The sequence below is a fragment of the Corythoichthys intestinalis genome, chromosome 1 (assembly GCF_030265065.1).
Source record: "Corythoichthys intestinalis isolate RoL2023-P3 chromosome 1, ASM3026506v1, whole genome shotgun sequence".
NCBI lineage: Eukaryota > Metazoa > Chordata > Actinopteri > Syngnathiformes > Syngnathidae > Corythoichthys > Corythoichthys intestinalis.
Window position 1 is genome coordinate 6,032,481 of NC_080395.1, and position 21,543 is coordinate 6,054,023.

At 41.1% G+C, this 21,543-nt stretch overlaps 1 protein-coding gene across 1 annotated transcript in view; it reads right to left on the minus strand.

Annotated features, from left to right (window-relative positions):
* The window catches only part of LOC130904278 (uncharacterized), a 59,621-nt gene extending 41,082 nt beyond the window's left edge, over positions 1 to 18,539 (minus strand). Inside the window, exons 1-11 of the mRNA XM_057831850.1 lie at positions 18,456 to 18,539; positions 16,092 to 16,394; positions 9,763 to 11,674; positions 7,058 to 7,228; positions 6,773 to 6,946; positions 6,427 to 6,600; positions 6,092 to 6,262; positions 5,767 to 5,940; positions 5,422 to 5,595; positions 4,910 to 5,080; positions 4,663 to 4,836 (exon numbers count right to left, since the gene is read on the minus strand). Coding sequence (XP_057687833.1) covers positions 4,663 to 4,836; positions 4,910 to 5,080; positions 5,422 to 5,595; positions 5,767 to 5,940; positions 6,092 to 6,262; positions 6,427 to 6,600; positions 6,773 to 6,946; positions 7,058 to 7,228; positions 9,763 to 11,674; positions 16,092 to 16,347 — 3,551 coding nt within the window. The 5' untranslated portion in view covers positions 16,348 to 16,394; positions 18,456 to 18,539. The remainder of the gene's footprint in view (positions 1 to 4,662; positions 4,837 to 4,909; positions 5,081 to 5,421; positions 5,596 to 5,766; positions 5,941 to 6,091; positions 6,263 to 6,426; positions 6,601 to 6,772; positions 6,947 to 7,057; positions 7,229 to 9,762; positions 11,675 to 16,091; positions 16,395 to 18,455) is intronic.
* Positions 18,540 to 21,543: the final 3,004 nt, after the last annotated feature.

Below are 21,543 nucleotides of genomic sequence, written 5' to 3' on the forward strand. Positions count from 1 at the left end.
ATAAAACTACATTTAGCGCAAGGTAATGCATTATTTCATTAACTCAAGGAAGAAGATGAGCCGTATTTGTCGTTGATTTCCTGGGATGAGTCGGCGTCTCGGCGAGTAGAAGTGACAGCAGGGCGCAAACGGCGAAAGAGTAGGCTGTGTGACGTTGTGTGTGACGCAGCTACGTGAGATGTTCAAGCTTTATTGAGTGCGCAAAAAAAAAAAAAAAAAAAATACTTTATTGGGTCACATGCCTGAAAATTTTGAATTGAACTGAAATACTTGTCAATATTTTTAAAAATACTTTTTTTCAATGTCATATATATTTTTTCTTTACTATAGACCCTACTCACCTACGTCACAAAATGGGCGTGTCGCTGTTTCCGGCCGCCATACTGTACCTCTTTTTCAGACGTATTCTCATTGTTTTCAATTAGTCGAGCAAGTTATAGAGCAATTCATGGAAGCCCCGGTTTTATCTGACGCTGTAAACTCGTTGGATCCGTTGCATAAAAGGCGTTACGTGGAAAAGCTTCAGTTTATCCATTCGCCAGATCCGTATTTGATGCCTAAATCGATGTTTTTCGACCCGCTGGCTTCGCCTGTCATCTGATATCCTGATATTTACAACTATCTTGTCCACACAAAAGCAGCCTATTCTCACGAAAGTTTGAAAAACTTAAAGAGCTTGGAGGCTTATAAATGCTACGTTGCTGGTTGGGTGAAACAGGTCCTCGTACACGAAAATTCGGCAGGAATCTTGTGCTCGGAAGGTGAGTTACGAAATTTTCAATTCAAAATCTTTTGTTCTTGCTAACATCCACTGTCAAGTCTAATGTATTTCATGTCATTTGTCAATGGAGCTAGGGCTTTTAATGTTTATATGGTTTAGCGATAGCACTCTAACTACATACATACGTGTATGTTGTCGGCGATTAGCCTTGCAATTATCTTAATTGTGGTTGTCAGCCCAAAACCCTCTAAATATATATTAAATGCGTCTTACCAGATATAAAATGACTACTACATAATCTGTGGTAGTCGTTTGGAGCCCAGTTTTCTCGTCGAATTGCAGCAGTCAATCGCGGTCTCCTCTTCGGGTCTCTCGGAATACGGTAAAAATTCAAGTCTCTCCGTCTATCTTCTCTGTTTTTGCAAACGACCGCCACACACGACTTCACCATTTTGATTGTTTAATGTTAACGAGCAGAAAAACACGCCATAATAGGAGGAATTTACGAAGCGCTAATGCATTAACATGACTAGTATGCGGACAACATGGCACGGGGGCGTGGCTGTGACGTCACGTGAGTAGGGTCTATAATCTTTTCAATTTTTATATAGATGTGTGTTCGAGAAGCTTGATTGCATGTAGGTATATACTTTTGATAAGGTGATGGGTACAACACCTAACTTCACATAGAGATATCCTCCAAACCCTTTTTGTGTTAGATGATATATATGATTTTTTTTTCTCACTATTTTGCACTGTATATAAACTGTTTTGACCATAGTATGCGTAAAGGCCAAAAAACGCCCATGACCATACCTGCTGTTTGTGTTGAATTGTCAAACATAAAACTATTCAATCTTATTTTTTTCTATTGAATGTTTATCCTAACAAGTTGAATAAATATGATCAAGCTTCAAAACGGTTGGTCGAGCATGTTTGGTTGTCAGTGGGACGTCAACATTACAAATTTTGAAAAAAGATTTTGGGATTTTTTTTGTCTTTTTGGGTCCAAAATGTGGATTAAAATTGGTCAATGAAGAAAACAACAGTTTGGACATGAAATTCAAGGTGTCCTGAAAAAAGGGACCCAACTTGGCCATTGTAAACATTTTTTTCTTTGAAATATAAGGGCAACATCAAATGCATGCAAATTCGGCCAAAATAGGCTTAGGTGTTAAAGGGTTAAATACCTCCAACATGAAGCATTTATCAGAGAATCCCTAGATTTGAAAAATAAGGTCCGAATGAAACCTTTTTTTCAAATTTGTAAAAAGAAAAGTCAAAATGAATATGCATGTGTTGACTTGCATCCATCACTTTTTTTTTTTTTTCCAAAAAGAAATGTCAAAATTCTAAATTAGTCTCAAAATCATGAAATTTTAGTTGTATCAAATGTGATACATTTGGCAATAAAGGGTTGAATTTGCTGCTGCCTTTTAGTGGGTAAATGAGGGGCAGCATTTTGTGTGTAAGCTACTTCATATGCTGATTGCAGTACTGCTGACCAATTCATTAAGTCTGTGTTCGGGCCAGACGTTATTGATTTTATGACAGAGGCTGGGGGCCGGATGAAATTTGACCACGGGCCGCACTTGGCCCCCGGGCCGGACTTTGGACATGTCTGGTAAAGACAGGAGGGTGGGCACTTCCAAATTTGAAACACTATTTTCAAGCTGCACAGTTGAGACATTTGATTTGTTGGTGTAATTAGGGATATGCGGCAAAATGTATATAATAATAGATATAGAGATAAGTTTTTTTCACAGAAATACCCGTTACAATCACAAATTAGACAAATCCAAAACTTAACTCAAAAAATCGAGGATGGAGCTGGCAATGTGGTAGTGTCTTTTACATTAGACGTATGGTACTCTGTAGTGAAACTTTTAAGCTAGATAAAGAAATAGGTCTACTAAAATGCATATCATACGATGATAAATTCATACCTGGAAAATTAGATGGCGGGTTTAAGACATGTGTAACAGGTACACCTAGGGATGTCCCGATCCAGGTTTTTGCACTACCGATCCGATACCGATATTATTTTGCCCTTCCGATCCGATACCGATACTGGCCGATACCGACCTAGCATGTGTTAAAGTTTAAAGTTATTTAGCCTCCTTACTTAGTTGTTAGACTCATGTTGAAAAAGGTTTTAGTACTCTTGATAAGAACTAGCCAGCTGAATTAGGTAAGTTTGAATAACACACAAAGGTTGGTAACAAGAAACTGACCTGTTTATTCAGTGACAAATACAAAACATTATAAATAACAAACAGAAACGGCAGTCAGTCAGTAAAACGTGCAAATAATATGGTAAACTGTCTTAAAAAACCAGTGGAAAATCCCACAAATCCCCCAAGCCATTAGATGCTTTTCGTGTTTCGTGCATTAGTTACAAAAATTGTATAAAAAGCCTCTCAAGTTTAAATAAACGACTATTTCAGTATCAAGTTACCATTTTAAAACAGTAAATAAAATACTCAAGTCCCCATTTTGTATCAGCAGTTTTAAACTGCATTCAATTCATTTAATTTTGCGAATCAACAGTTAAAGTTGTTAAAATTGCTCCCGTTATTCCATAATTTCCCTTCTGTCTGCTTTCGACATGTGAAAGTTTTAAAATTGTTTTGAAGATAGATTCAAGTCAAGATTTTGCCGATTTAGGAGTAAAAAGTTAATTAGGTTTGCTTGGAAGGTTCACAACAGCCTACTAGGGAAGTCTTCTGCTTTAAGATGCTGTTTACTAACGCATCTGGTTTTCAATACTTCAATGTTGCTAACGCAGTCGAGTCTGTCATGTAGCATCTAGTTCTATATACATATGATATCTATTATCTCCAGTAAAACGACGTTGACGTAGTTTGTAGCGGCTGTCAGCAGCAGTCAGGTATTCTTGTGTTTTTTATCCAGCGGCATGAGTTGAGCTAAAGCCGTGAGTCGAGCATTGGCATTACCCGGATCTATGACAAGCATGCTGTCACCATACTCTCGGGATGCGCGATCCGTTTCTCATTGCGTCCCGAAGACCGCGCTGTGTATTAGTTCTGCTTTACTTGACATATTTCAATAATTGGAATTTGGATGTTTGTGAATTGTTCTCGAATCTTCCACGGTCGAATCGCTCAAGGGTGTAATGACGGCTAGGCATGTTGTATCGTGGTTCTAAGTGTTGAATGGTGCGTCTTTACTCACAAGAGATAATGGCTCGTCATCCAGAATGAATTCTTCGGCAATGGTTCTTGTTATTCCCTGGGCTTTAGGACTGTCGAGTGCCAGTTTGTCACGCATAGCAAAAGTTCCTGCCAGTGTTAGTTGCGTAGGACCTTTCTTTTTGTCTTTGGTTTTCTTAACATACTCCTCATATTGTTTGTGGTGGTATTTCGCTAAATACTTGATTAGGTTGGTTGTATTAAAACTTATTACAGCTTTACCACTACGCTTGACTTTATTGTGGCATATGTTGCACTCTGCCTCTTCGTCTTTGTCGTCCTTTAAGGTGAAATGATCCCAAACAGCTGACATTTTTACCGATAAAGTCTCTTGGTAAATTGGGAGACGGTAATGTAGTTTGTCGAAGGTGTGCCGTAAAATGCGGACCGGATTTTAGGGAAACAGAAGCAAAAACTGGAATGGATTATGTAAATTGGTGCACTGAAAAAACCCGGACCGGACTTTTAAAAAAAACTGGCTCAGAAGTCTGGATCGGAATTTTTCCGTGTCGGCCCATCCGATACCGATTTGCATTTTTTTGCCCATATTGGCGTTCGATCCGATCCAAATATCGGATCGGGACATCTCTAATTTGGAATAATTCACCCTTCTTGACGCCAGGGATCAAACGTTGTTCTTAGCTGGACAATTAAAAGCTGAAAAAAAGACAAAGAATCGGAATTGAACGTTAATAAACACTCGGACAAGCAACATTGTTTTGGCCCTACTTGACAGTCGTCAGGCTATAGCTGGGATCCTCTTGGATGTCAATTAAGAGCCTCTTTCCTTTTTCTCCCAATGGATTGCACATGATGTGCAGCTGTTGAAGATGGGAGGGGTTTGACTTGTAGGCCTTGGCCAATGAAACGCATCCTTTATTGGTGATCTTGCACCATGACATCCTGCAGCAAATGAGATTATTGGCTTACCTCGGGAAGGGAACCTGCAAGATTATGAACATGAGGAGCTCCTTACTCGAAGACTTGCAAGATGCAGTGTGGACTGGCCAGTCCTTTCGAGAGGATCTCGACCCCCTCGTCCGATAGATCGTTGCAGCTCAGGTCCAGATGCCTCAGGTTGGATGGAGAGCTGAGAACGGAGGCCAGCAGGTGACAGCTGCCTTTGTCCAGGTTACAAGTGTCTAGCCTGGAGAACACAAGCAGAAAGAAGACGTGAGAGTAAGCCAAATATAAAGCCTGCTGACTTTAGTTTGCTGCCTGGAAAAATGATTAGAGATAATATTTCAAGATGAAAAACATGACGACAAAAACCAAATAAATAAGAGCAAATCATAAAACTCAATGATAAATTCGAAAACCGTTCGTTTTGCTGTGACGCAGTCTTCATTTATTTTGGAGGTCGTCAACAAGGATGTTCGTCTTGTACGAACACGATGAGTGAATTGTTCTTTTTGCGAATAACAGCAGTGATTATATTGATTTGGCGACCGGAACCATTGAAGATTATGAACAGGAGGAGCTCCTTACTTGAGGACCTGTAAGATGCAGTGTAGACTGGTCAGTCCTTTCAAGAGGATCTCAACCCCCTCATCCGACAGATCGTTGGAGCTCAGGTCCAGCTCTTGAAGATGTGAGGGGTTTAACTTGAGAGCCTCAGCTAATGAAACGCATGTTCGCTTCGTGATTCCGCATTTTCTTAGCCTGCAACAAATGAAATCATTGCCTGAAGTCAGGAAGGGATGCTGGTTAAAGTTATGAAGGTTCTACTGAAAGTTACAATGTGTCTGCCTTTTCCTTGGTGAATAACAGCAGTGATTCTATTGATTGGTCGACCAGAACCACAGAGGATTATGACCAGGAGGAGCTCCTTACTTGAGGACCTGTAAGATGCAGTGTGGGCTGGCCAGTCCTTTCAAGAGGATCTTGACCCCCTCGTCTGACAGATCGTTGCAGCTCAGGTCCAGCTCTTGAAGATGGGAGGGGTTTATCTGGAGAACCTCGGCCAAAAAAACGCATCCTCGCTTCGTGATCTTGCAGTGTTCCAGCCTGCAACAAATGATTTAATGGCCTTTTTAAAGTTATGAAGGTTCAAGTGAAAGTAACATTTTGTCTTCCTTTTCCTTGGCTAATAACAGCAGTGATTCTACTGTTTGGTCAACACAACAATAGAAGATTATGAACAAATGGACCTCCTTACTTGAGGACTTTTAAGATGCAGTGTGTGGTGGCCAGTTCTTTCGAGAGGATCTCAACCCCCTCGTCCGACAGATTGTTACCCTCTAAGTGCAGTTCTCGAAGATAGAAGTTTAACTTGAGAGCTTCGGCCAAAAAAACACATCCATTTTTCGTGATCCTGCACCATGACGCCCTGCAACAAATGAGAACAAAGTTAAAAAAGGAACCTGGTTTATGTTATGAAGGTTCTACTGAAAGTAACATTTTGTCTGCGATTTCCTTGGCTAATAAAAGCAGTGATCCTATTGATTGGTTGACCAGAACCACAGAAGATTATGAACAGGAGGAGCTCTTTACTTGAGGACTTTTAAGATGCCGTGTGGGCTGGCCACTTCTTTTGAGAGGATCTCAACCCCCTTGTCCGACAGATCATTACCGCACAGGTGCAGCTCTTGAAGATGGGAGGGGTTTAACGTGAGCGCCTCGGCCAAATAAACGCATCCTCGCTTCGTGATCTTGCAGTGTTTTAACCTGCAACAATTGAGATAACTGCCTGAAGTGAAGAAGGGAACATATTCAATGTAGTGAAGGTTCTACTGAACGTAATGTTTTGTCTGCCTTTTCCTTGGCTAATAACAGCAGTGATTCTATTGATTGGTCGACCGGAACCAGAGAAGATTGTGGAAAAAAATAAGCTCTTTACCCCAAGATTTGTAAGATGCAGTTTGGACTGGCCAATCCTTTAGAGATGATCTCAACCCCCTCGTCCGACAGATTGTTATGGCTCAGGTCCAGCTCTTGAAGATGGGAGGGATTTAACTTGAGAGCCTCGGCCAATGAAATGCATCCTTTCTCTGTTATCTGGCACTGTGACAACCTGTAACAAATTTGATAATTGCCTGTCTGCCTTTTCCTTAGCTAATAACAGCAGTGATTCAATTGACTGGTCGAACGGAGCCACGGAAGATTGTTAACAGGAGATCTTTACCCCAGGAATTGTAAGATGCAGTGTGGACTGGCCAGTCCTTTTGAGAGGATCTCCACCCCCTCGTCTGATAGATTGTTGGAGTACAGGTCCAGATGCCTCAAGTTGGATGGAGAGCTGAGAACGGAAGCCAGCAGGTGACAGCTGCCTTTGTCCAGGTGACAACCAATTAGACTGGAGAACACAGGCAGGGGGAAGACGTGAGAGTGAGCCAAACATAATGCCTGCTGACTTTAAAATGCTGTAGTGCTGCAACGAATAATCGATTAACTCGAGGATTCGATTAGAAAAAAAAGATTCGAATTAAATTTTGCTGCTTTGAGTATTCGTTTAATTAAAGTGGTGTTGTAATGGTTTATTTTGAAAGTGTTTGCATTTAGTTTTATTGATTTGGGTGGATACACTGCCCTCTTGTCTGCCTCATTTCACATGGCTGAATCCAGCTGCTCCATGTTAAGACCAACATAAGCCAAGTTTTTGTTTGAGCTAATGTTTTTCTAATACATTCGTAATTTAGATTATTGGTATATTTAGCCGTTTCTTTTTTTTTTTTTTTTGACTGAATATGTGTCTGAACCATTTGTTAAGAGCTTTGTAAAGAAAAAATTGTAAAAAAAAAAAAAAAAAAAAAAAAGCATTAGCGTTTTATAGCATTTAAGCTAGCTGACGTTTGTATTATGTACTAACTAACTAACTAACTAGTTCATCGATTAATCGACTACTAAAATAATCCATAGCTGCAGCCCTAGTTTCAACAATTTACATCGAAAATAAAGACATTGGTTGACTGAAAATGGTTCAATATTAGATGAAATGTCTTGTTTTCTCATGTATATTTATAATTGCTCTCTACCTAAAAATGTTTTATCCGATTACTCGATTAATCGATAGAATTTTCAGTCGAATACTCGATTACTAAAATATTCGATAGCTGCAGCCCTAAAATGCTGCCTTGAATCATAAGAATAAATTGTATTTCAAGATGACAAATAAAGAAAGAGCAAATCACAAAACCCAGTGACAAATCTGAAAACCAATCATTTTATCTTATGCTTATCATATGCAATTTATTTTCTAATGATGATGTCAGCAACAGGAACGCTCATGAGCTGGTTGTGAAAATTTTCATTTGTTTTGGATGTCGTCAACAAGGCCGTTCGTCTCGTACCACCACGATGAGTGAATCGTTCCTTTGGATTTTTAGTCAAGACTGAAACTTGGAATTTACGCTTATTTGACATGCTTCAACATTCTGAATTTGCCAGTGTCATCATTTCGATGAGTAGTATGAAATCCTCGCAACGAATCACACAAAACCGTCACCAAATCTAAAGAAAGCAATCGTCTTTTCCCTCGTCCAAAAAGCCACGAGTCAACTTCGGCTCCGGTGCCAACCATTTCTGGTTTCTTAATTCTCTATCCCAGCCGATTTTCATAGGTTATGCTTCTGTTCATCTGTGATGATTTTGGCTGATCTGTCAAGCGCCACAGAACTTTGGTGTTTGATGGTGTAACGAACTAAAAAAAAAAATTCGATTCGTATCTTTCGTCATGAAAATAGGTTTTTTGACTTTTATGTTCTTCAGTTATGAGCAGTTGAATATCATGAATTCTTGTTTCTATACACTATTGGTAGCAAAACTAAGGCTACGTTCATACTACAGGTCTTAATGCACGAATCCGATTTTTTCGTGTTTTTCCGACTCGAGTCAGGCATTAACTTGACGGTCTGAACGTGACAAGTCGCATAGAACGGGACCATTTCAAATCCGATCTGGGTCACTTTCGTATGTGGTCTAAATCCGATCTGGGCCACATTTTTCCAGACTGTCGCGGCGGTCTGTACTGTCCAGTACCGCAAATCGGATTTCATGCAGCAATTACGTCATCAAATAGCGAGAGAGTCGTTACCGTAGTGATGCACCTGTGCGTTATTAGCGCCTAGCTTGCAGTGAACAGGGCTTTTGAGGAAGGGCTGGCCTCGACAACAGTCATAAAAAATAAAAATGGGTTGAGGATAAGCCTGAGAATGCTCAGTTTTCTCTCTGTTCCAAGTGAGCAATATTTCAACATTGCCTCCACGGCCGAGAGTCGGGACAAACTGCCCGTATGTGTGTGTGACGTGCACGGACAGTGCGTGCATGCTATCGATCCATATAAACTTTGAATATAAGCCTAAACGGGGATTATTTATGTCTGTTATTTGTGTCCACCTTTTGAAAAGCAAAATATAATATCCCTGGAATGACGGATGACGTGTGTCATTTGTTTTGATGCTTCTGCGCATGCGGGTCTTCTTGCTTCGCGTGTGTCGGACTGCGAATTAGTGCGCATGCGTAATACTTGAACGGTCTCAATGGATAAAGGCAGTCTGAACAGGCACGCCAAAAAAACGGATATGACAAAAAATCGGATTCGTGCATTAAGACCTGTAGTATGAACGTAGCCTAAGTGTTCTAAAAAAGTACCAACACATCTTTAGGAGTGAATGTGCTAATTTTGTTTTGTTTTCAGATTTGATGTTGGGTTCTGTGATATGCAATTGTTTCTGGATTTTTTTTGTTTTGTTTCGTTGTTGTTTGTTTTGTGATTTGCACTTGTTTTGTTTTTGTATAGTCATCGTTTTGTGTGACTTTTTGCACTTGTTTTTGGATTTGCTTTTGTGCTTTTGGAATTTTCACACTTCAGGGAGACTTTAGAGCACGTACACTGATTCTTGAGAAGCCTTGACAGCCACCAAAAGCTTCTCGAGACCCAAAGGCGATGAGGCGTATTTCGACAGGTCAAAAGACCTCATGGTTTTGTCGTCAGTCAGTAAGAAGAAGACCAGGGCTGACCACATGGCATTTGGCATTTTGTGCCACTTCAAGTGTTTTTTCGAACCTTTTTTCTTCTGGAACTGCTTCAACAATGAGTCGTCTTTCAGCTCATTTAAGCAGTAGAACAAGTTGATGTTGTTCTCTGGGGTGTTCCGTTTTATCTGTTCCTTGATTAACTTGACTGTCTTTGACTTGCTTTGCCTGCTGTCCTTAGGAGCCTTCAGCATTTCCCCCACTAGTTCCTGGTTGCATGGCAAGGAAAGGCCAATGAGGAAGCGGAGGAACAGGTCCAGGTTTCCTTTACTCTCCGAAGCTTTCTGGAGAGCTGACTGGTGGACCTCAGTGATTTTCCAATCACCTTCATCTTCTGTTTCTTCTTCTTCTGATTCTTCATCTTCTGATTCTGTTTCTTCTAATTCTTCTGGCTTGTCTTCTTCTTGGAAAGCCCCTTCCATGCCCAGCTCTGAATCAGCCAGTACATTCTTGTCGTCGTGGAAGAGGCTCATAATCACGTAGAATGCGGCCAGATACTCCTGGATGGTCAGATGGATGAACTGAAACATCTTGCCCTGTTGGTTTCTTCTGAGTGGTCGGACCTCCTTAAACACCTGTGTGAATATTCCGCAGTGTTTTGCGGCTTGGCTGTAATCAAAGCCGCTATCCGCCAGGTCCTTCTCGTAGAAGATCTGACGGTTACTCATGGTGTGGTGAAAGGCCAGCTTTGCTAGCGCTTTCACGTCACTGATGTACTCAGTCTTCAGTCTCTCCTTGGAGTTTTCCAGCTGGTTCAAAATATACTCAGAGTACATGTCGGTCAGCGTTGTAGGAAGCTCAACCTCCTTCCCTTTGTCCAAATGATCCTGAAGAACTGTGGCGGTTAGCCAGCAGAATATGGGCAGGTGGCACATGATGAAGATGGTCCGAGTTTTCCGGATGTGCTCAATGACACGCTCCTCATTTGGGAACTTTTTCCTGAAGTACGCCAGCCTCTGGTAATCGCTGAATCCTCTCACCTCTGTTCTGCTGTCGATGAGGTCGGAGGGGATGTCGCGGGCCGTTGCGGGCCGCGTGGTGATCCAAACCCGGGCACACGGAAGCAGGTTTCTCTTGATAAGGTGCGCCAGGAGCACCTCCAGTGGGTAAGCCTTCTTCACATCCACATCTACTTTCATCTGATTCTTCAAGTCCATTTTGAACTTGCATTCGTCCAGTCCGTCCAGGACAAACAAGATCTTGATCCCGCTGCTTTCGTAGTCCCGCTTCCCAGACGTCTGCAGGTTGGCTAATATCTCGTTCAGCGTCTCCTCGCTCATGTGCCTGCTCTCGCAAACGTAGCGCCGAATAAGCTCTGCCAGCGTAAAGCTTTTCCCTTCGTCCATGTTCAATTCGCGGAAGGTGAAGGGAAATATGAAGTGCACGTCCTGGTTTGTATTTCCGCTGGCCCAGTCGCACACAAACTTTTGAACCAGGAAGGTTTTTCCGATTCCCGCGAAGCCGACGGTGAGCAGCGTGCGTATCGGTCGCTCCTTTCCGTCGTGGCTTTTGAAGATGTCGCACGGCAGGATAGACTCCTTGGCCGCGGTGCCACGCGTTTCCATCTGAAGGACCTCGTGCCGCTCGTTTGGTCTGACGTCGGCCCCGTAGGTGACGTCCAGCTCCGTGTAGACGTCCGCCAATGGCTGCTGCTGCCAGCGCTCGGTGTTGCCCTCGGGAACAAAGCTGTACAAACTCTGCAGGTTTCCTTGCAGGTCTGCCTTCAATCTGGCAATCTGATTGTCATCATGGACGGAGAAGACGGCGCCTGCAAGAAAGTAGCGGTGACATGTTATGGACAAAAAACAAAAACCTTGCGGCCAACCCCAGGGCATAGACTTCATAATTGTATTGACTGATCAATTCGGCCAGCCACTAGGACGGGATCTGTCGTTCACTTGAGGAACCAAATCCATTCCAGTTCGTTCAGTAAAAAGACTCGTTCAAACAAATCGTTCAACGAATCGTTCGCCCCCCCTCATCTCCCTCCCGGCCCAAATTAATCGTTCGGTTAGTGAACGGGAAGTGACGTTGCCAAACGAATCACCAAAGACCGCTTTGCAGTATAACTGAAGGGGAAGTGACATTGCTTGGTCCCTCCCTCTCTTGCACACAGGCTCCTCATTGACCGCTCGTCGTAGTTCCAGAAATGAGTGACAGACGATATCATTCTGCTTTCCGAGCCTCGTCTCCCTCCCGCTGCTGCAAAAGCGAGGTAGAACTTCCGCGTCGTCTGTCGTATTTCTATGGGATCAAAGTCATGGCTCGTGCTTGCATTTCGATTTAGTACACGGTTAAACATTTTCCTTTTGTGGGGGTTTGGGGTCGGGGGCACACGGACTTTCTTTAGCATGATCTTGATCACATATACAATGATGCTGCTACCAGCCAACGCGGCATGCTTGCTGCCACGAAAATAAAAATACATCGAAAGTTTAATTTCTAAATATGGAACGTCCAACACGTCATATTTACCTTACGCTCTGTTGTGTTTTTGTTTTTATGCTCATCACTATTATTTTTGGTAACTATTGTTAAAACTAAGGTGTAAATAGCTAGTTGTAAAATGTGTTGCTGTAAAATGAAAACCATACTACATTTTGATATTAGACAGTTTCATTGCAAATCAGTATAAAGATGATCGTATTGAATTTTTGCACTGATATTAATAAATAAAATAATCCGGTCAGCTCCCCTGTCGTCCCCTCATCTCAGATCGTCAAACGCTGACGAGAAATAATTGTTTGCTCCTTACGATGTAGCCTTTCTACTCTCATTAGTCTGTTAAGAAAAATGGAGACATATTGCGAGGTCTCCCGTGCCCGCGTGCGTTGTTTTTGGGCACTTGAGTAGCACATGATGGACGGATGGAAGTAATTTGTCAAACCAACCAACACCCGACACGCTCTGACACGAAACAAAACAATCGGAAAAAAATGACATGAATATACGAGAGATGTCGATCGATCGGGTTCGATCACGTCATTATCAAAGTATCGGAATCGGCAAAAAAATATCGGCCATACTTTTTTTAGTATATATATTTTTTAATTAAATCGTTTTCTAATTCTATTTAACGTTACAGACATAATATGTTACACTCATCCAGAGTCTTTAGTTTAGGCTTAAGGTAGGGTTATCAAATTCATCCCGAAAACGGCAGTAATACGTTTTTTTAAAAATGTATCACGTTAAAATATTTAACGCAATTAATGCATGCGTTGCACGACCCACTCACGCATTGTCGCGCTCAATCTGTAATGGCGCCATTTTACCTACGTATATAGAGAGATAAAAGGCAGCGTAAAATGAGTAGAGTGAATTTTGACAGTCTTTGGAGGCTTATTCTAATTGGCTAAAGCCTTACAATCCCTCTCCCTACGATTAGAAATATCATGGGGAGCAATGTGGGGAAGCAAGGTAGCAATTGATCTTTTTCTTAACACCTTATTTTATTTCCCAACGCAGAGAAGATATATCAATTGGTAGCACTACCTAAGTCATGGTTCCACTTCCCATCATGCATTGGGGCATGGCTACAGTATCATTTACTGAAAGCTCAACAAATACATTAGAAGGCAATGTTTAGTCACAATATACAAAGTCTACAGTATAATTTACTGAAAGCTCAACAAATACACGACATGGCAATGTTTAGTACAATATACAAAGTCACAAGTCTTTCTATCCGTGGATCCCTCTCTCAGAAAGAATGTTAATAACGTAAATGCCATCTTGAGGATTTATTTTCATAATAAACAAATACAGTACTTATGTACTGTATGTTGAATGTATATATTCGTCCGAGTTTTATTCATTTTTTTCTTAATGCATTGCCAAAATGTATATGATCGGGGAAAATTATCGGGAATGATTGAAATTGAATCGGGAGCAAAAAAAAAAAAGCAATCGGATCGGGAAATATTGGGATCGGCAGATACTCAAACTAAAACGATCGGGATCGGATCGGGAGCAAAAAAACATGATCGGAACAACCCTACCCTTAGCCATGACGTATACTGACTTAAGCAGGCGTACACATGTTGTACTGCAGGACTTCAGTTCTTGGTGGCGTAGTGTATTATTGATAATAGCCTTTGTTACTTTGGTCCCAGCTTTCTGCAGGCCATGTACGAGGTGCCCCTGTGTGGTTCTAGGAATTTTTCTCACCATTCCTGAGATCATTTTGACCCCACTGGGTGAGATCTTGCATGGAGCCCCACATCGGGGGAAATTATCAGTGGTATTTTCCATTTTCTAATAATTGCTCCAACAGTTTATTTCGTCACTCCAAGCTGCTTACCTCTTGCAGATTCAGTCTTCCCAGCCAGTACAGATCTACAACTTTGTTTCTAGTGTCCTTTGACAGCTCTTTGGTCTTGGCAATAGTGGAGTTTGGAGTCTAACTTTTTGAGGTCATGGATGGGTGTCTTTTATACTGAGAGTGAGTTCAAACACATGCTATTAAAACAGGTAATGAGTGGAGAGGACAGAGGAACCTCTTAAAGACGTTACAGCTCTGTGAAAGGCAGAAATCTTGCTTGTTTGTAGGTGACCAAATACTTGTTTTCCACCATAATTTGCAAATAAATTCTTTGAAAATAGGACTGATTTTCTGGATATTGTTCTCTCATTCTGTCTCGCATAGTTGAGGTATACCTACAGTTGTGGTCAAAAGTTTACATACACTTGTGAAGAACATAATGTCATGGCTTTCTTAAGTTTCCAGTTATTTCTACAACTTTTTCTCCGATAGAGTGATTGGAACAGATACTTCTTTGTCACAAAAAACATTCATGAAGTTTGGTTCTTTTATAACTTTTTTATGGGTTAACAGAAAAAGTGATCAAATCTGCTGGATCAAAAATATACATACATGGATCTGAAAAAGCGAATCATTGACTTGAACAAGTCGGGAAAGTCACATTCCAAAGCAGCTGCAGGTCCCAAGAGCAACAGTGCAAACAATTGTTTGTAAGTATAAAGTGCATGGCACTGTTTTGTCACTGCCACGATCAGGAAGAAAACGCAAGCTATCACCTGCTGCTGAGAGAAAATTGGTCAGGAGGGTGAAGATTCAACCGAGAATCAACAAAAAGCCGATCTGCCAAGAATTAGAAGCTGCTGGAACACAGGTGTCAGTGTCCACAGTCAAGCGTGTTTTGCATCTGCATGGACTGAGAGGCTGCCGTGCAAGAAGGAAGCCCTTGCTCCAAAAGCGGCACCTTAAGGCTCGACTGAAGTTTGCTGCTGATCACATGGACAAAGATAAGACCTTCTGGAGGAAAGTTCTGTGGTCAGACGAAACAAAAATCGAGCTGTTTGGCCACAATGCCCAGCGATATGTTTGGAGGAGAAAAAGTGAGGCCTTTAACCCCAAGTACACCATGCCTACCGTCAAGCACGGTGGTGGTAGTATTATGCTGTGGGGCTGTTTTGCTACCAATGGAACTGGTGCTTTACAGAGAGTAAATGGGATAATGAAGAAGGAGGATTACCTTCAAATTCTTCAAGATAACCTAACGTCATCAGCCCGAAGATTGGGTCTTGGGCGCAGTTGGGTGTTCCAACGGGACAATGACCCCAAACACACATCAAAAGTGGTAATGGAATGGCTAAATCAGGCTAGAATTAAGGTTTTCGAATGGCCATCCCAAAGTCCTGACTTAAACCCCATTGAGAACTTGTGGATAATACTGAAGAAACAAGTCCATGTCAGAAAGCCATCAAATTTAACTGAACTGCACCAATTCTGTCAAGAGGAGTGGTCAAAGATTCAACCAGAAGCTTGTGGATGGCTACCAAAAACGCCTAATTGAAGTGAAAATGGCCAAGGGACATGTTACCAAATATTAGCGCTGCTGTATGTATATTTTTGACCCAGCAGATTTGATCACTTTTTTCTGCTCACCCATAATAAAGTCATAAAAAAGCCAAACTTCATGAATGTTTTTTGTGACAAAGAAGTATCTGTTCCAATCACTCTATCGGAGAAAAATCAGAGTTGTAGAAATAACTGGAAACTCAAGAGAGCCATGACATTATGTTCTTCACAAGTGTATGTCAACTTTTGACCACAACTGTATATGGCAATTGCAGGGGTCTCTCAACTTTTTAAGTGGGACATCTTGCAAAATCGGTGACTGACTTAACAGTTTTTGCCCTACTGTACTTTGGGGACTAACCTCTTATTTCCAGCATGTTGCGACGCAACATCTCGGCCAAGTTCTTGTTTCCGATCTTTTCTAGAATCTTGATGGTCTCCTCCAGAGTTTTCTCGCCGTGCTTCTTCACCAGCTCGTACGCAATGTCCACCGGGCTGTGGGTTCCAAGTACCCTTTGAGGCAGGTCCGTGAAGAATTTGAAGGCCTTGAAGTCGTCTTCCCCCAGCTCCATCAGCGTTTTCAACAGCAGCTCCTTCCGCTCACTGTCCAGTTCCATTCTTCCTCCTTGTAAATGTGTGAGCAAGGTGACTGTCGATCGGGTATCTGCGAACAAGGACATTTATTAACTACAGCTCATAACCATTTGAGTGACGTGACGAGTTCTTAAAGAGCATACAACAGGAGAAAAGTCTTAAATAGCATTATTATGTGAATTAGAATCATATTTTGAGACGATTCGACTATATACAACAATTTAGCAAAGTGCAGATGACAAGAAATTAGTCTTTTAATTTGCCGGTCAGCCACGCCTACCATTATAGGGCTCTAGCGTCCCCAACAGGTGGATGACGTCAGAGGGAGACTGGGCTCATCGGTTTTACTATTCAGCCCATTGAGTGGGAATTATTCAGAACGAGGAAAATGCGACGAAGAGAGCCGCACAATGTCATTGTTTCAGTCTCTCTACTCCAATATTTTTACAGGATATTCTTTTTATCCAAGTATTTTTCCCCAATAGCTAAATAAATAGCTTGGGAAGGACCAGTCAGCCCGTCGAGGTGGAACTATTCACAACGCGGAAAACGCGACGAAGAGAGCTGCAAAATGTCATTGTCTCTGTCTCTTGACTTCAATATTCTTACAGGATATTCTATTTTATCCAAGTATTTTCCCCAATTGCTAAATAAATGGCATGGTCATGACAAATAACAGTCTTGTGCTAAATGGAATATCAAATTATAAAAATGCACTTATTCAGGACAACATGGCAAAATTACTCCATAATGGTCAAAACTGTCGACTTCACCTTTATTGTCACACCTCCCGAACGATATTTTATGACACCTAAATTGGACATATGTCATTTCCCTTCCCCGGCTTCGGAGAATGTGAACAAACCAAGAGGCGTGACAGCTAGCCGACATGCTAACCCGAACCGAGTGATGTTTCAAAGTCTTCGAAGCGGAAAATCACACATAACTAGCACGGATTATTTGAAATGACGACTGGGTTGTCAATTGTCTTCGCGGATTGGAAAACCGCCCGGCGGGGAGTAATTTACAGCTGCAGTTGTTGTGCAGCTAATGTGCATGAGGAGAGCTTTTAAATATGCCTATCAATGATCAAACGTAAGTAGTCCTTTATTTAAAGAAAGTTTGCAGTGTTATTTTTTTGTAATCGCTGTTTTCGTATTTGACAGAATACAAAACAAGACGTTTACTCACTTCCTCGTAAGTGCCATGGTCCCACAGGAGTAGGGCTTGTTTTGGCCAATATCCATGGTGATTGGGAACCGTTTGAAACTCCAAAAAGGTTTTTCTGCAGCCGTTTGGCTGGCGTGATGCGAAAAATAAATGAATTAATCCGCAAAATCCGCTGAATCCTTTGTACTTCGCGTACAACAGTACGGCTGTATATTGAAGAGAACTCCTTCTCCCGTACACATCACAGCGCCCTTTTCCTCAATGCAAGACCGAAGCCGGAAGTCACTCATTTTCATGGCGTGGGATTCAAAAAACTAAATAAATATAGCGATCGCTTCCACACACATCCAAGTGGTCCATATCATTCAGGAGCATAAAATACAGCGTGTATTATGAAACAAACATGCTTTTTCATGTCACATGCACTTTAATTGCTGTTGAAAGTCCCTTGTCGCTTTGTCAGCTACAATTGTAGCACAAAATGCCTTGTTTTCACATAGAAAATATCTGAATATATTTGAAGATGAAATACACCAGAGTCATTCCATAATTTCTTTTTCAAAGAGGCCAAATTGCGAACAATAGACTAATCGCTGCCATGTCATTGCCAACTATGAAATGCATTCAAGCGCCAGTGTTGCGAGTCACCACAAGAAGTTGCCGAACCTGTTTGAGCTCTCATGTCTTTCTAAAAATATGAAGTTCTGCACACCTTCTGGTACACTAGCGTAAAAAATAAAATTTTCACACAAAATTTAATCAGGTATTTCAAGCGAAGAGATGTTTTTGTGGACACAAAATGGACTTCTGCACTTAAAAGATATTTCCTTGCTTCCCATTGCGCACATGATGGAATTCAATGCGATAAATCAAACAGTAGGCTAACTGACCAATGGAGCAACTTGTGAACAAACTTTGTAAACAGTACGTTCCTTTCCTTTCAACTTAAGAGAAAACTTACATGGCCTTGTCGTCGCCTCGTCTCCTCCTGTCCAAGTGACGACTTGTCTGTCCCCTCCTCCTAGACACAGCAACCTGGGTGTGTCCTTTTGTGACACCCCTGCAAGCAGCGTTGCCAGCAGTGTTTCCAGATTTGGCAGTTTTGTGCCCAATTGGTCTATTTTCAAGGACTCTGGGCGGGAAAACTGTAAACACTATAGACCCTACTCACCTACGTCACAAAATGGGCGTGTCGCTGTTTCCGGCCGCCATATTGTACCTCTTTTTCAGACCTATTCTCATTGTTTTCAATTAGTCGAGCAAGTTATAGAGCAATTCATGGAAGCCCCGGTGTTATCTGACGCTGTAAACTCATTGGATCCGTTGCATAAAAGGCGTTACGTGGAAAAGCTTCAGTTTATCCATTCGCCAGATCCGTATTTGATGCCTAAATCGATGTTTTTCGACCCGCTGGCTTCGCCTGTCATCTGATATCCTGATATTTACAACTATCTTGTCCACACAAAATCAGCCTATTCTCACGAAAGTTTGAAAAACTTAAGAGCTTGGAGGCTTATAAATGCTACGTTGCTGGTTGGGTGAAACAGGTCCTCGTACACGAAAATTCGGCAGCAATCTTGTGCTCGGAAGGTGAGTTACGAAATTTTCAATTCAAAATCTTTTGTTCTTGCTAACATCCACTGTCAAGTCTAATGTATTTCATGTCATTTGTCAATGGAGCTAGGGCTTTTAATGTTTATATGGTTTAGCGATAGCACTCACTACATACATACGTGTATGTTGTCGGCGATTAGCCTAGCAATGATCTTAATTGTGGTTGTCAGCCCAAAACCCTCTAAATATATATTAAATGCATCTTACCAGATATAAAATGACTACTACATAATCTGTGGTAGTCGTTTGGAGCCCCGTTTTCTCGTCGAATTGCAGCAGTCAATCGCGGCCTCCTCTTCGTGTCTCTCGGAATACGGTAAAAATTCAAGTCTCTCCGTCTATCTTCTCTGTTTTTGCAACCGACCGCCACACACGACTTCACCATTTTGATTATTAATGTTAACGAGCAGAAAAACACGCCATAATAGGAATTTACGAAGCGCTAATGCATTAACATGGCTAGTATCCGGACAACATGGCACGGGGGCGTGGCTGTGACGTCACGTGAGTAGGGTCTATAATGATGATGTATTTCTGTTTTTATGTGTTTTAATTTCATTCATTTTATTTTTAAATTATTTTTCCATTCATGAATTCATTTACAATGATTAACCCTTTCACACCTAAGCCTATTTTGGCTGAATTTGCATGCATTTGATGTTGCCTTTGTATTTCAAAGAAAAAATTGTTTACAATGGTCAAGTTGGGTCCCTTTTTTCAGGACACCTTGAACTTCATGTCTAAACTGTTGTTTTCTTCACTGACCAATTATAATCCACATTTTGAACAGGTCACGGAGCTGCGTCACACACAACGTCGCACAGCGTACTCCTTCGCCGTTTGCGCGCTGCTGTCCCTTCAACTCGCCGAGACGCCGACTCATCCCAAGAAAACGACAAATACGGCTCATCTTCTTCCTTGAGTTAATGAAATAATGCATTAGCTTGCGCTAAATGTAGTTTTAGATTCATTCTGCACGTTTCAAAGTCGCTCGCTCAAACCAATCAGCCGTTGCTTGCTTCGCATGCCTCCCTTTCAATAGTTGGCGCCTTGCTCGGAAATTTATTAAAAATGATCACATTCGGTTCGTCCTTCTTGACATCACAGCGGCTCTTGGGATATGTAGTCTTATGTGCTGCTTTCGGTTTTGAAAAAGGACAAGAAATGTTGGAAATATGGAGATGGATACATGGTCCATGCAGCGTTTTAATGCATATTTATGAGTGCAATAAAACTATAAAACTCAAATGACATTATCTCCCGTTTTTCTGGGCCGATTGACTTCAAATAAAAACTGGTGTGGACATCAACTTCCGCACTTTCAAACGAGACCAACCAGCGGCACGTGGGTGACGTAATTACAGCGTGACAAAGCTTCAAAGACGATATGCGCAAATGCGTCGCTGCCAACACGTTCGGTGTTAAAGGGTTAAAAAAAATCTTTAAAAAAGGGGGAAAAAACACTACACCATTTCAAAAATTAGTTATTCAATAAATAGTTAAGATTAGGGCTGTCAAAATTATCGCGTTAACGGGCGGTAATTAATTTTTTAAATTAATCACGTTAAAATATTTGACGCATTTAACGCACATGACCCGATCAAACAGATTAAAATGACAGCACAGTGTCATATCCACTTGTTACTTGTGTTTTTTGGTGTTTTGTCGCCCTCTGCTGGCGCTTGGGTGCGACTGATTTTATGGGTTTCAGCCCCATGAGCATTGTGTAAATATTGACATCAACAATGGAGAGCTACTAGTTAATTTTTTTGATGGAAAATTTTTCAAATTTTATAAAAACAAAAACATTGAGGGGTTTTAATATAAAATTTCTATAACTTATACTAAAATTTATCTTTTAAGAACTACAAGTCTTTCTATCCATGGATCGCTCTAACAGAATGTTAATAATGTTAATGCCATCTTGTTGATTTATTGTTACAATAAACAAATACAGTACTTATGTACAGTATGTTGAATGAATATATCCGTCTTGTGTCTTATCTTTCCATTCCAACAATAATTTACAGAAAAATATGGCATATTTTATAGATGGTTTGAATTGCGATTAATTACGATTAATTGATTTTTAAGCTGTGATTAACTCGATTAAAAATTTTAATCGTTTGACAGCCCTAGTTAAGATATAGAGTAGCCCATAGATTAAATAGGCAGTAAAAGAGAAAAAGTACTAAACATGTTGTTCTAGAATATTTTAAAATGTTATGTTGAATAAAATTCATTTCCACTATGATGATGTGATTATTGTTGAAAGATTAAGTATTGTCTGCTAAGCAAGATTGTTTGAGAGCAAGTGTGTTTTTTTTTTCCTTCTCTAATGTCATTTCTCTCATATGAGCATGTTGATTGGTTGTTTGTATGTGCACTGATGACTTGTATAGACCCTATCCACGTGACGTCACAACTCCTTCCTC